At 38.8% G+C, this 16348-nt stretch overlaps 1 protein-coding gene across 1 annotated transcript in view; it reads left to right on the forward strand.

Moving 5' to 3' along the window:
* LOC122555940 (guanine nucleotide-binding protein subunit beta-4) overlaps window positions 1-16348 on the forward strand; it is an 87870-nt gene extending 71522 nt beyond the window's left edge. The window contains exons 8-10 of the mRNA XM_043702235.2: window positions 7073-7274; window positions 8391-8607; window positions 13326-16348. Coding sequence (XP_043558170.1) covers window positions 7073-7274; window positions 8391-8607; window positions 13326-13432 — 526 coding nt within the window. The 3' untranslated portion in view covers window positions 13433-16348. The remainder of the gene's footprint in view (window positions 1-7072; window positions 7275-8390; window positions 8608-13325) is intronic.

Consider the following 16348-nt stretch of genomic DNA (forward strand, 5'->3'; position numbering starts at 1 on the left):
AGCTGAAGAATCTACAACTTCCACAGGTAAGGGGAGGATTGGATTTCCCAGATTTCAGGAAATATCAGTTAAGTTCCCTATTAAGTTACATAGCTGATTGGGTCTTGTCTGACCCGCAATCAATCTGGCTGGACATCGAGGCTTCTCAAGTAAAATGCCCACTTATTAACCTTTTATTTTCAGACAAGAGGAAAATCATCACGGATCACTGTAAAAACTCTATAATACTAAACACAATTAAAGTTTGGAATATAATGCAGCAAAATGAGGGCAACTCACATAAAACATCACTTGATGCTCCGATAGTGGGAGCATGGGGATTTCAACCGGGGTTTACAGATGCCACTTTCAAACTCTGGAGATCCAAGGGTATTTCTTGTTTAGGGGATCTATTTAAAGAAGGGGTCCTGATGTCTTTTGAACAGCTGCGTCAGAAATTCGGATGACCTAATGGAGACCACTTTCGATACTTCCAAATTCGAGATTATATACAGAAGAAGACTGCGTTACTAGATAGTCTTTATAAATCAGATAGAGAATGCAGAGTGCTACGGCTAATGGGGGTATCTTCCGTCAGTACTATTTATCATTTACTACATGATGAAATATCGGGAGATATGGACAATCTGCTTAAAACATGGGATCAGGATTTTGGACTAGAAATGTCTATAGAAACGTGGAATGACATTTGGGAAAATGCCAGAAGAATCACCATCTGCAACAGAACTCAGGCTATTCAGCTGAAGATACTTCATAGGGCCCATATAGCATTGGATTGATTGGCAAAATTTAAGGCAGGAGTATCTCCAATGTGTCCCAAATGTAAAATAGAGGTGGGCACTCTTGTACATTGCCTATGGACCTGTCATAAGATCCGTAGATATTGGACTAAAGTAGCAAGTGCTCTGACAGAAATCTTAGGAACGAAAATTAGAGTGGACCCTGTATCTTTCCTTTGGGCTTTTCGAACTTACCCTCCCTGGATATGCACGGGAAGAGATTATTTTCTATTCTTTCTTTCTGTGCAAGGAAAAATATTTTGGTAAACTGGATGGCTGAGGGCCCCCTGGACTTTCAAACTGGCACAGATTAATTATGGAATGTATTCCCCTTGACTTCCTTACAAATATGGTGCACCAAAAGATTGAATTATTCCATAAAATATGGCAGCCCTTCTTGAATTATATAAATACAGATATTTCAGCCATCCTAACAAGGGCTTTTTTTTAATTGAGATGGCGAACCTGGCTGGTCCGGGGCCCATTAGGAGAGGATTCCCACACGAATACGGGTTTTGTTACATTTGATGTTAATACATTCTGAGCATGTATCTCACTACCCAATTTCTATGTTATCCGTTGTTTTTTTTTCTTTCTTTTATTTGAATAATGTAAGAGACTTAATTATACACTCTGGTTAGTTGTAGGTTAGATTAGTAGTTAGTTGAGTTTTGTTTTTTTCTCTCAGTATTTTTCTTTAGTTAAATTTTGGTTATTATTTATTTAAGATTTAATTGTATATCAATGTTTATACTTGGGATTTTTTTTATTTTTATAAACTTGTAAAAATGTTAAATTTTTAATAAAAATATCTTTAAAAAATATATTGAGTGAATCCTTAGAATATAAAGGCAGGAGGAGTTTACTTAAGAGATAAATCAGGAGGGCAAAAAGGGGACATGAGATAGCTTTGGCAAATAGAGTTAAGGAGATTCCAAAGGGATTTTACAAATACATTCAGGACAAAGAGGTAACTAGGGAGAGAATAGGCCCCCCTCAAAGTTCGGCAAAGCCGACCTTTGTGTGGAGCCACAGGAGATGGGGGAGATACTAAACAAGTATTTTGCATCAGTGTTTACTGTGGAAAAGGACATGGAAGATATAGAATGTGGGGAAATAGATGGTGACATCTTGAAAAATGTCCGTATTACAGAGGAGGAAGTGCTGGATATCTTGAAACACACAAGTGGATAAATCTTCAGGACTTGATTAGGTGTACCCAAGAATTCTGTAGGAAGCTAGGGAAGTGATTGCTGGGCCCCTTGCTGACATATTTGTATCATCGATAGTCACAGGTGAGTTGCCAGAAGACTGGAGGTTGGCTAACGTGGTGCCATTATTTAAGAAGGGTGGTAAGGACAAGCCAGGGCACTATAGACCTGTGAGTCTTTCGGTAGTGGGCAAGTTGTTGAAGAGAATCCTGAGGGACAGGATGTACATGTATTTCGAAAGCAAGGACTGATTGGGGATAGTCAGCTTGGCTTCATGATTGAGTTTTTAGAAGAAGTAACAAAGAGGATTGATGGCAGAACGGTGGATGTGAATCTATATGGACTTTAGTAATGTGTTCAGCAGGGTTCACCATGGGAGACAAGTTAGCTAGGTTAGATCTCACGGAATACAGGGAGAGCTAGCCATCTGGATACAGAACTGGCTCAAAGGTAGAAGACCAAAGGGTGGTGGTGGAGGTCACTTTTCAGAATGGAAGCTTGTGACCAGTGGAGTGCCACAAGAATCGGTGCTGGGTCCATTACGTTCCATTATTTATATAAATGATTTGGATATGAGCATAAGAGGTATTGTTAGTAAGTTTGCAAATGACACCAAAATTGGATGTGTAGAGGACAGTGAAGAAGGTGACTTCAGATTACAATGGGATCTTGATCAGATGGGTCAGTGGACTGAGGAACAGCAGATGGAGTTTAATTTAGATAAATGCGAGGTGCTGCATTTTGGAAAAGGAAATCTTAGCAGGACTTATACACTTAATGGTAAGGTCCTAGGGAGTGTTGCTGCACAAAGACACCTTGGAGTGCAGATTCATAGCTCCTTGAAAGTAGAGTCGCAGGTAGATAGGATAGTGAAGAAGGCATTTGGTATGCTTTCCTTTATTGGTCGAGTGTTGAGTACAGGAGTTGGGAGGTCATGTTGCAGCTGTACAGGACATTGATTAGACCACTGTTGGAATATTGCGGGCAATCTGGTCTCCTTCCTATCGGAAAGATGTTGTGAAACTTGAAAGGGTTCAGAAACGATTTACAAGGATGTTGCCAGGGTTGGAGGATTTGAGCTGTAGGGAGAGATTGACCAGGCTGGTGCTGTTTTCCTTGAACTGTCTGAGGCTGCGGGGTGACCTTATAGACGTTTATAAAATCGAGGGTCATGGATAGGATTAATAGGCAAAGTCTTATCCCTGGGATGGGGGTGTCCAGAATTAGAGGGCATAGGTTTAGGGTGAGGGGGGAAAGATATAAAAGATACCTAAGGGGCAAATCTTTCACACAGAGGATGGTACATGAATGGAATGAGCTGCCAGAGGAAGTGGTGGAAGCTAGTGTAATTGCAACATTTTAAATACATTTGGATGGGTATATGAATATGAAGGGTTTAGAGGGATATAGGCTGGGTGCTGGCAGGTTGGACTAGATTTGGGTTGGGATATCTGGTCGGCATGGACGAGTTGGACCGAAGGGTCTGTTTCCGGGCTGTGCATCTCTGACTCTCTGGTCTACCACAGTGGTCTTTACTAAATTTACTAAAATTATTCTGCAATTAAACATATGAAGAATGGGACCCTGAAAAACGTGGTACAAATTTTAGCCTACTTAATTTTCCTTTTGTAATTTCCTTTGAGTAATTTTATACTGATCTCTATTGCTTTTTCAACCCATTTTTTTTCCTGAAGCTTCATATGAAATTGTAGCCCAAAATTAGTCATGTTGCAATAATTGCATTTTAGTTAATCAAAATACACATCATGTATATGCTATGGGGAATGGGGAAACCACTAAATGGTTACATTCTGACAGTTGAGTCTGGTCAGTCCTTTCCCCTTGGTCAAGAGGAGTTGATGTCATAGCCAACAAACATCTTCATTCAGGTAGTGCTTTTTTTCATTTCCAAGGCTGTTTTAATGTGATAAAACATGCAAAGATAAATATTGACAGAGTCATAGGATGAAATATTTGGTAGCTGACTTTGTAAGATTTTGGAGTGCACTTGAATTGTCAAACCGATATGTTACCATCGTGGACTGAAGTCTGAGGAAGCCCATCTAGTCGTAATTAGTTACATGACCCATTGCAGGTACAAACATATTTTCACAAGTTCTTTAAAATTTAGTAAGTTGATCATAAAGACAAATGAAAAAAAGACTTAATTGAAACACTTTATTGGTGTTTTCAGTGCTCTTAACCTTTTCATGGTGGGCTACTCGTTCAAAACAATGGTTTGACTGGACCACCAGTTTCTTGTTCTGTTCTGCTGTCTCAACATCTGTCTTTTATCATCTTCCTTGTGCATCAAACCACTAAAGCCCAGGCCTTTTTAAACTTTTGCTTACCATTACCCCGGTGCATGTTCAGAGAAACCTTGAACTCTTATTAGTATATAAACAGTTTATGATCAATCTGGGATTGGCTCGGTACTCTATGGCTAATTCTTGATTTGTTCCTTTAAAAGAAATGATCATCTTTAGTGACATCACTTCCTATGTCCCTTCATTAATTTTTATACATGGCAATTATATTTTAAGATTGTCTGTTTTATATGTCTATTTTAGCTTAATTCCAGAAAAAAAGCACCAGTGTTCAATTAATCCATCTACTTAGGTTATGTAGTGTCATCTCCCAATGATGCATCTAAAATTCTGGAAAAAAAATGAGTGTCCTTCAATTACAAGAACTATTTGTGACTCCACAATAATTGTTAATAATTTAGAAAATTGAATTAACCACATCAATTAATAGGCTCATTAAGTACTTTTAAGTTACCATTTTAAAATAAAGTTGTGCTTCAAAAGCATTTTCACATTTGTCACAAAGTAGAAATTGCTGGGGAAATGCAGCAGTTTTGGCAGCATCTGTGGAGAGAAAAATATATAACATTGAGTCCAGTGACCCTTCTTCAGAACTTACTTTTAATCAAGTCAAAACGATTAATTATTGAAAAATAACTAAATCCTACAAGTTAGCTTGGCTTTAAGAATAAATGGAATGATTTAGTAATGGAATTCCAGACTTAGGGTCGAGGTACTCTAGGCATGACCACAATGTTGGGGAGTAGGAAACGGGCAATGTGCAAGAGGCCAGAATTGGTGATGCAGTTCTTTGAAGGTTATAGAACTGGAAGCAGATATAGGGAGGTGTGAGGCAAAAAGGTTTTGATGACTGACATCTGGTGGTAGTTCAGCAAACATATAGGTGATAAATGAGCAGGGCTCTGTGTGGATTTGGCAGCAGAGGTTTTTGGATGTACTCACATTTGTAAATGGTGGAGAATGACATTACCAAAATTACATATCAGTTTTAGAAAAACTGATTGATTGTCAAACTGGAGCACATGAAAATGGTCTTTTTCCAAGGTTTTTGATTCAGTCTAAATTTAAGGGAAAAGACTTTGTCTATTTACCCTATCCATGCCCCTCATAATTTTGTAAATCTCTATAAGGCCACCCCTCCGCCTCCGACGCTCCAGGGAAAACAGCACCAGCCTATTCAGCCTCTTCCTATAGCTCAAATCCTCCAACCCTGGCAACATCTTTCTAAGTAGTTTCTGAACCCTTTCAAGTTTCACAACATCTTTCTGATAGGAAGGAGACCAGAATTGCACGCAATATTCCAACAGTGGCCTAACCAATGTCCTGTACAGCTGCAACATGACCTCCCAACTCCTGTACTCAATACTCTGACCAATAAAGGAAAGCATACCAAGCGTTTTCTTCACTATCCTATCTATCTGCGACTCTACTTTCAAGGAGTGACGAACCTGCACTCCAAGGTGTCTTTGTTCAGCAACACTCCCTAGGACCTTACCATTAAGTGTATGCGTCCTGCTTAGATTTGCTTTTCCAAAATGCAGCACCTCGCATTTATCTGAATTAAACTCCATCTGCCACTTCTCAGCCCATTGGCCCGTCTGGTCAAGATTCTGTTGTAATCTGAGGTAACCCTCTTCACTGTCCACTACACCTCCAATTTTGGTGTCATCTGCAAACTTACTAACTGTACCTCTTATGCTCACATCCAAATCATTTATGTAAATGACAAAAGGTAGAGGACCCAGCACCGATCCTTGTGGCACTCCACTGGTCAAAGAGAAAGATATAAAAGAGATCTAAGTGGCAACTTTTTCACAGAGGGTGGTACGTGTATGGAATGAGCTGCCAGAGGATGTGGTGGAGACTGGTACAATTGCAACATTTAAGAGGCATTTGGATGGGTATATGAATAGGAAGGGTTTGGAGTGATATGGGCCAAGTGTTGGCCGGTGGGACTAGATTGGGTTGGGATATCTGGTTGGCAAGGACGGGTTGGACTGAAGGGTCTGTTTCCATGCTGTACATCTCTATGACTATGACTAAATGTCGGAATAAAACTTTTGGCGGCTGACAGGAAAGCAAGAGAGTTATCAAAAGCATGGATGAGAGTTTTGGCAATAGGAGATTGGAGATGTTAGCCATGTTAAATAGATGTAAGCAGGTCGTCTTTCTCATTGAGTAGGTCACATCAGATGCTGAGATTATAAACAAGTCCTTTTCAGTCTGAAACATTGGCTGTGGGACAGAGAATTCGGTAGAAACAGTTTGTAGTGGAGATGAAGCAATGGCAAGGAAGGTTGGACACAGGACAGTAGCCCGGAACGTTAAAGATGTGATGGTGGAATTTTGAGGGAGCTGGTGATGATAGTGGATTTCAAAGGGAAGAGAGGGAATTGTTTAATATATCAGTTAATTTGGGTGTCATGAAGAAATGTTAGGTGGTGCTCGGACATTTAGTGGCAATAGGGTGGAGAGTGTGGGAATTGGACCTCATGGACAGGCTGAGCTCAAAGAGCATGAGAGGATATCTGAGTGGAATTAGGGAAAGATAGATAAACTTTTTGCGCTATGTCTGTTAACATTCTACTCAATACTACTAGGGTGTCTGTGGGAATGGTCCAGAAACACACACCAACAGATTATCCTCTATTCCACAAAACACATCTGTTGAAGATAAACCTGTAGTTTTATGGAAAACCTACTGCTGGTTTTGTAATACTGATGAAAGCATTAATGCCCATTTTTGTATTTACAGTGCTTTATGGGACATTGAAACTGGCCATCAAACTACCATGTTCACAGGACACACTGGGGATGTCATGAGTCTCACACTTAGTCCTGACATGCGCATTTTTGTTTCTGGTGCTTGTGATGCTTCTGCCAAACTCTGGGATATTAGAGATGGAATGTGCAGACAGTCATTCACTGGACATGTGTCTGATATTAATGCAGTTTGTGTAAGTATACTTTATTGGTCATTTCAATAACATAGAAGAATTTCTGGGTCTAGACTATGACAACTTTGTCTGAAGGATAATTGTTAAAAATATAAGTAATTTTTAGACTATTTCATTGGTGAAGTCCGTATGATTTGAGCTGACTTTGCATTCGTTTTAAATCAAAAATACATTGTGCATGTTATAAACTACAAGATTAGGGATTTTGAGTCACAAGGATAAATTGGAGAAGCTGTGGCTGTTCTCATCACCGTGGGTGGCACAGTGGTTAGCACTGCTGCCTCACAGCGCCAGAGACCCAGGTTCAATTCCCACCTCAGGCGACTGACTGTCTGGAGTTTGCACATTCTCCCCGTGTCTGCGTGGGTTTCCTCCGGGTGCTCCGGTTTCCTCCCACAGTCCAAAAATGTGCAGGTCAGGTGAATTGGCCATGCTAAATTGCCCGTAGTGTTAGGTGCAGGAGTAAATGTAGGGGAATGGGTCTGGGTGGGTTGTGCTTCGGCAGGTCGGTGTGGACTTGTTGGGCCGAAGGGCCCGTTTTCACACTAAGTAATCTAATCTAATCTAATCTAATCTAAAAAGAAAAGGTTAAGAGGAAATGTTATGGGCATGTTCAAAATCATTATCTGTGAATGCTTGTTGGGGCAATTATTCCCAGTGGAAAAGCTGAGTACTCCTGGACACTAATTTAAAATGAATCATGGAACAGTTGATGGTGACAAAGGGAAATACTTCTGTTTGAAATGTGATTAGCATCTAGAAAGCACTGCCAGAGAGAGAGGTGGAGGTAGTTCCAATTGTGACTTTCTAAAGAAAGTCAAATGAGTAGGTCAAATGAATGTATGGAAAAATGTGGGGAAAATCACTGGCCCACAGGAAAAGGTCCAGAGATTGGGATTAACTAAATTGCTCCTGCAGAGAACTGACGTGAACACAACAGACTGATGGCCTCCCTTTGTGTTGTAAACGTTTTATAATTTATGATTGTATGTGAATTCATAATACAAGTAATTACTTTATAATTGGTAACATTGTAATGTAATTTTCTATCTCCACCTCTACAATTCTATTTAACTTAGTTACAATTTGACAAGATATTGTATTGTATTGCCACAGTTCTTCCCTAATGGAAATGCATTTGCCACTGGATCTGATGATGCCACTTGTAGACTGTTTGACCTCCGAGCAGACCAGGAGCTGATGATGTATTCCCATGATAATATTATCTGTGGGATCACATCAGTTGCGTTTTCCAAAAGTGGTCGCCTTCTGTTGGCAGGCTATGATGACTTTAATTGCAATGTTTGGGACTCTTTGAAAGGAGATCGTGCAGGTCAGTAAAACTATAAATGTTTTTTCTTTAGAATAATTTACCATGTCAGCTAAGGGACAATATGATTTAAAACACGAACAAAATTTACCCAAAGGCCTTACAATTTTTTGATGTAGTTGCATATTTTAGCTTATTATCTGGAGCTATGGGGAGACTTGTGAATATTTTACTCCACTGGAACAGCTTCTTCCATCTTCTGTCTTCTATATATGGAAACCTGATGTGTTTTAAAATTTGGAATAAATGTTGGTAGCTGCTTCCTTAAGTGGACCATTACCAGACTCAAAATTGGACCATGCATCCTTTCTACCCAGAATTTCACTGTTCTTGTCCAATATCTGATCATGTCAAAAGGCCAAATGTTATGACAGTGATATGTTTTATGAACTTAGTAATTTCTGTATTTGTTTGATATAATATCTGGACGGAAAGAAATAAAGATGACTGAGTCATTTTAATGTCAGACTTGGCCACACTAATATGCCCCTGACGACAAGCCATCCATGTTCTACCCTTCATGAACTTGAAGTCATCCAAATCCCCATGTGTTCTTACTCCTAACAAATCCAGTACATAATTCATCTCTGTTCACTGGCTTAGGGTTAAATAACATCTTGATTTAAAAGTTTCCATCTTTGTTTTCAAATCCTTCCTTAGCCTTATTGTTCCCTATTTCTATTTCCAGCCCACCATGTTGTGATAGCTGCATTCTTCTAATTCTAATTTCTTGAATGTCTCTTATTTTTAATTATTCTGCCATTGATATGGGCCAGGAGCAGGCAAGTGTAACTAGTTTAGTTCGGAATTATGTTGGTCTGGACTAGTTGGACCAAAGGGTCTGTTTCCATGCTGTATGACTCCATGGTGGCCTTGACTTCAGCTGTCTAAATCCTATGCTCTGGCTTTCCTTCCTCAGCACCTCAATTTTGCTTTCCAACATTAATATGCTGCTTGAATCATACCCCTAACAAAATTGTAGTTAACTGCCCTAATAGCTCCTATTTGGTTTGGTGTCATAGTTTTAGTGCCCCTGGAATTTTTTGAGGATGTCACCAGTAGAATAGATAAGTGAGAACAAGTGGATGTATTGTATTTGGATATTCAGAAGGATTTTGATAAGCATAAGCAGTTAGTGGACAACGTTACAACACTTGGAATAGAGGCAGTGTATTAGCATGGCTTGAGAATTGTTTGACAGGAAGGAAATAGGGAGCAAATGAATGAGTCTTTTTCTCTGATAACAGTAGTGACGAGTGGTGTCTGCAGAGGTCAGTTTGGCCTCCAGTTATTCTCAATACATATAAATGACCTGGATGAAGGAACCAAATGCAAGATTTACAAGTTTACTGATGGTACTAAACTGGATGGGATTTAGAGTTGTAAGGAGGAGTCAACAAGGCTTCAAGGCGATTTAGACAAGTTGAATGATTGGGGGCAAACATAGCAGGTGCAGTACAATGAAGCTAACTGTAAAGTTTCACACTTTGTTGTCAAAAATAGACTGGAAATTATTATTTAAATGATGATATATTGGGAAGTGTGGCTTTACAAAAGGTTCTAGGTGAAGTTATACACCATGTGATAGAAACAAGTATGTAGGTGCAATAAACAATTAGGAAGGCAAATGATATATTAGCATCAGATACAAAAGGATTTGAGTTCAGAAATAGTGATGTCTTACTGTAGTTGTACAGGGCCTTATGAGACCACACCTAGACTATTGTTGGTTTAACTCTAACTCAGGATGTGCTTACTTATTTGAGTCCTTGGATGAGGGGTCACAGTCTCAGGATATGGGGTTGCTTCTTTATGATTTGAGATGAAAATTTTCTTCACTCAAAGAATTGTGAACTGGTGGAATTTTCCACCATAAGGCTTGAAGCCAAAGTCACTGAGAAAGAGAATTTCCAGATTTTAAATGTGTCTAGGGATTTGGGGAAGAAAGCAGGGATATAACATAAGATCTAATTAAATGGTGAAGCAGGCTTAAAGAGTCAGATAGGCTCCTGCTCGTTGTTTCTATGTTTCACAGAACTGGAAACTAAAATCAATTTTTCCTCCACTTTGGAATCTAAGTTCTCAAATTATAATCTATTACGAGCATACTTTATACAAAAGTGGGGAAATAGCCAGGTACATTCCACCACGTTTGCAGTTATCTCTCATGTTTCCTTGGGTTCTTTCCTAAATTTTAGTTTTACAGCTTTGCCTAAACTAGAGATTGTGGGCATTCAGTGATGCACAAAGTTCTGAAGATTGTCTGCATAGACATTTAGAGCTGGAAATGTGTTGCTGGAAAAGCGCAGCAGGTCAGGCAGCATCCAGGGAACAGGAGAATCGACGTTTCGGGCATAAGCCCTTCTTCAGGAAGCCCTGAAGAAGGGCTTATGCCCGAAACGTCGATTCTCCTGTTCCCTGGATGCTGCCTGACCTGCTGCGCTTTTCCAGCAACACATTTCCAGCTCTGATCTCCAGCATCTGCAGACCTCACTTTCTCCTGCATGGACATTTAGTAAAGCTTTGACAAGGTTCTGTATGATAGACTGTTTAGTACAGTTTGATCACATGGAATTCAGGGAGAGCTTGTCAGTTGGATACAAAATTGGCTTGACGGTAGGAGACAGGGTGGAGTGTTGGTTTTTGGACTGGAGGCCAGTGACCAGCGGTGGTCCATAGGGATCTACCGTTTATAGGGATCTATCATTTATTTATATAAATGATTTGGATGTGAATTTAGGAGGCATAGTTCATAAATTTGTGGATGACACCAAAATTGATGATATAGTTGATACTGAAGAATGTTATCTAATAGTACAAGGGGAGCTTGATCAATTGGACTAAAGAGTAGCAAATGGAGTTTAATTTGGATAAATGTGAGATATTGCATTTTGGTAAAAACAAACCAGAGCAGAACTGAGACAGTTAATGATAGGGCCCTGGGTAGTGTTGTCGAACAGCGACCTAGGGGGTTCAGGTACATAATTCATTTGAAAGTTGTGTCACAGGTGGATACCAACATTTAGCACACCTACCTTCATTGCTTAGACCATTGAGTACAAGAGTTGGGACATCATGTTGCACTTGTACAGGGTGTTAGCGAGGCCACTTTTGGAGTACTATATACCAGTCTGGTTGCCCCGCTGTAGGAAAGATGTTATTAAACTGGCGAGAATTCGGCAAAGATTTACCAGGATGTTGCTGGAACTAGAGGGTTTGAGTAGGGGATAGGCTGGGAATTTTTTTTTTTAAAACTAGATTGTAGAAGTTGTAGAGTCAGTTTCCATTATTTATGTATGACCCTAAGTGTGGTCATTTATGAGTGGTCATCATGAAAATTAACCATTATTATTCTAAGCATCCACTTGACTTACTATCTGTTGGTGAGGAAGCTTTCCACCTTTGCCTGATCTACACGCACTTAACTTCAATCCTGCGCCATGTGGCTGTCTGCCATTTAATTGCTGGAAGAATTGCTATAAAACACAAGCCAACTGACACCACAAAGTATCCACGTTGTGCTTATGTTGGAAGAGCTGGAAATGTGTTGCTGGAAAAGCGCAGCAGGTCAGGCAGCATCCAGGGAACAGGAGAATCGACGTTTCGGGCATAAGCCCTTCTTCAGGAGGGCTTCCTGAAGAAGGGCTTATGCCCGAAATGTCGATTCTCCTGTTCCCTGGATGCTGCCTGACCTGCTGCGCTTTTCCAGCAACACATTTCCAGCTCTGATCTCCAGCATCTGCAGACCTCACTTTCTCCTCCCTTATGTTGGAAGAGTCCAGACACAAAAATGTTGCTTGACTGATGTGTTGCATTTTCATATTTTTTATTACTGGATATGTTCTGTCTCACCTGCAGAATAGAATGTCTGGGGCTAGACAAGGTTGTTTCACAGTTGGATGACTCTAGTCTTGATATGCCATTGAGTCTCTTGATTATTCATTATAAAATTAGTGGTACTGCTTACTGCCAGTAATTTCACCATATTCATTTTGCATAGTTAGGTCAAAAATTTATTACCTTGATAGCTGAGGTGTTATAACCTTTGTTTAGATTCCCTACAGTTCAGCCCAACAAGTCCACACCGACCCTCTGAAGAGTAACCTACCCAGACCCATTCCCCAACCCTATACTGACACCTGACTAATGCACCTAACATTATGGGCAATTTAGCATGGCCAATTCACCTGATCGGCACATCTTTGGATTGTGGGAGGATGCCCACGCAGACATAGGGAGGATGTGCAAACTCCACACAGTCACGCAAGGCGGGAATTGAACCCGGTTCCCTGGCACTGTGAGGCAGCAGTGCTAACCACTGAGCCACCGTACCACCCTTTGAGCAACTAGAAATGGGCAATTGCAGAACTCTTCAAAAATGAGTTATTAAAACTTATTCAATGGCTATTTAACAGCTTGGTTAAATATTCTAACACTTTCCAAAGTCAGTGATTATGGATTTTTGATGTTATCCATATTTTGAAAATTAATTATTGTACATACCCAAGGTGGAGTCATAATTTATAGCATAGATGGATAACCTGAATAAATTAGATTTCAGAGTAGTTGCTAGCAGAGCTAAGTGCATATTATTGTATTGGTAAAGGATGAAATATAATTAAAACATTATTATAATGCTTTTAACACTAAAGCTTTAGTTGTTAATCTTGGAATTTAAAATTGCTTTGTTTCATTTGTCTTTTCTTCCCGTCTTCCTCTAGGCGTGCTTCCTGGACATGACAATCGTGTCAGTTGTTTAGGTATCACTGATGATGGAATGGCTGTAGCAACAGGATCATGGGACAGTTTCCTAAAGATCTGGAATTGAAGAAATGTCACCTGAATACCATTCATTGAGACTGGGCTGCCTAAGATGCAGTTAATGGCAATGAAATAACATTCTTTTTATCTAGTATTTACAGGTGATTTTTTTTTTCTATCATTGAATACAGCTGTATAACAAGGCTTCTGTAAAGTAGGCAAATCTACCAGGAACATATCCTGACAACTGCGAAATTTAAGAAGGGGCTAGCACTAAACTATGTTGGCTCGAAAAATATTTCAAACTAACCATTGTTTAGTTTTAATGGCTGAATTATTTGGAGGGTTTATTGGTTGCTCTAAATCTGCTAACTGTATTGTTTTGTACATATGGAATGTACACATTCTAGCAGCTAATCATGTAAAAATCACATTTTTAAAACTAGGTTTTTAGCCTGTTTTTTAGACATCACAGTTTGACTCCAGTGATGGATAAATTGATTGCTGTTGGCATTTTATTTCTTGTGAATTAACTTATTGTGAAAATAACTTTGGTTGTATGTATGCACATTTTTTGCTGCAGTTTTTAAATTATAAAAAACATTCCACCTGTATGCTTTATTTTGTAAATGCATTTGCACTGTTTAACTATACACAGATGTTCAGCAGCAGGATCCATTGTTAAAATTACACAATTTACAAGATGTTCATGAACCATTTGTGATAACACTTATCTGATACATTGCACCCAGAACAGAACACCCCTCCCAAAAAAATCACTAGTTTATGGCGACCATTACGGCAGCTCACAGGTCTCTGCAGGATCTTTCTCACTTTATCTGTGAAAGGTAGTATCTAGACATTGATAGGTCAAATAAAATCATTATTCTGCCTAATACTCTGAAATAGTACCATTACACACATGATCAAGAGACAAACTTTTTCTGCATTCCTTCCCTCCAACCAGCTACCACCCAAAAAAACTTTGTTTTCAATAATGTGCGATTGAAGTGGCACTTTCCCTGATTCATATAGTGAATTTACTTGCTGATCTATTGGTGGGGGGGGGGGGGGGGGTGGTTTCAAAAATAATTATCTTCCTCTCTAAATGTCAGTGTATGTAGACTTCTTAATGTAATAAATAGCCTTTCTCTCACATGGCTTGAATGACAATTTAGGAGGAAAATAGTTTCTTCAATTACCAAATCATTTTGAAGCATGAGTAATTACAACTGAACATGAAGCCTGTTGTTTACATTGCAATTTATTGGCTTTGCTTCAAAATCAATTGCAACAAGAGAAGTTCTGAGGGTCACTCAACCCAAAACATAACTAATTTCTCTCCACAGATACTACCAGACCTGCTGAGTTTTTCCAACAATTTCTATTTCTGTCTGATTTACAACATCCACAGTTCTGTTTTTATCAGTTTTGAATTGTGGTTTTAGAATGTCATGACTAGCCCCTTCAAAGTTGTTGACCAATCTTGTGTAATCTGAAAGATATAAACTACATAAATCTAGTAGCTTTCTTTACTAAAGATACCGATGTTATTGGTGCATCAATATAACAAAGTGCATTGTTTTGAAGTCAGTTTTAAAGCTTTGGGACCAACAAACACTAAACAGGTTTATGCAGAAGTAATCTGCTTCCTCCAATACAGCAGCTTTGAACGAACTTTTCTTTTACGAATATCAATAATTTGTGCTGTTCCTTAAAGTCAGGCCAGTATTATCTTTTGCAGGTGCATTGAAAATTTAAATTGCCTTTAGACAAGTTTATTGTAATAACTTTCAATTCAGTAAAGACCCTAATTATTTCCATCATGATAAATATTTTGATTAGATACACTTATTTAATCCATATTACCTGGAAGAGCTGAGTTTGAAAGCATTATGTAATTAATTTGGACAACAAGATGAAGCATTTAGTTTAAATTGTTTAAATGTTGTGAAGCATTTGATTAAAATCAATGTGTCATAGATTCAAGTATAGAACTTCAGCTTGAAGTGTATATTTTTGACCTGGAGGTTTTCAAATAGGCTTTTAACTTTTAAAATTACTATAAATTATTAGCCATACTTTGAAACAAATAATTACTTAACTCTGAGTATTATATATACACTATAGCCCAAGTATAAAACCAACTTAATGGCTTAAGTAATCAGTGTCATGCCTTTTGGTTTTTGAAGTCTGTAGTCTAGCAAATTGTACAGCTAACGATTGCTTGGCTTAACTTGTCTAGGATGAACTATGGCTTTGCACGTGGGTTTGTATGCCCTGCAGCAAATGGTGCAAATGCAAGCTTGTTGAGTGAGCAGTTAAGTTTGAATCAGTTTAACATTAAATATTGAAAAACCTGGGTATTGCCAATTTAGATATCCACCTTGAAAGTGGAAATGTGCACTTATGATTTTGATTGCAATGCATAAACTTTAGTTTAAGTGCATTGCTTTGGGGGACATCTGGAGATTCAGGATAGAAATTATATCTTGGATCCAATTAGTTGTACTCTGAAGCAAACCAACAAAAACAATGCCCTGAGCCTTCCAGCGTGGATATCTACAGTGTAAAATAATGTCTGGAATATACATGCAGTTTTGTGTAACTTGCTATCAAATTCAGTAGTAAAATTATTGGTCTGAAGTGCAAAACCAGTTGTTCAGCCTGTATAATACAGAACTTTAGGTGTTTAAACATTTTTCTCTGGTTACAGTATTCACACCAATTTTGTAATACTGGACTGCCTTTGGATTTTGTATCAAAATAAGAATATTAAGTTTTCTTGGCAGCCAATAAAACCAGCAACTTGTGCCATGTGTTTTCTTCTGTTGTGCTACTGTATAAAATATGAAATTATCTTCACTTTGTATCTTTATCGTCTGATTCACATCAACTTCCTTTGTATTTGTACAGTGGCTCAGTGAAACTAATGTTGCGATAAATTGATTGTAACTGATAAAAATGCTTTTAACCAAGTCTA

This window comes from Chiloscyllium plagiosum, unplaced genomic scaffold (assembly GCF_037043375.1).
Source record: "Chiloscyllium plagiosum isolate Xiang-an unplaced genomic scaffold, Cpla_swu_hap1 HiC_scaffold_13, whole genome shotgun sequence".
Lineage (NCBI taxonomy): Eukaryota > Metazoa > Chordata > Chondrichthyes > Orectolobiformes > Hemiscylliidae > Chiloscyllium > Chiloscyllium plagiosum.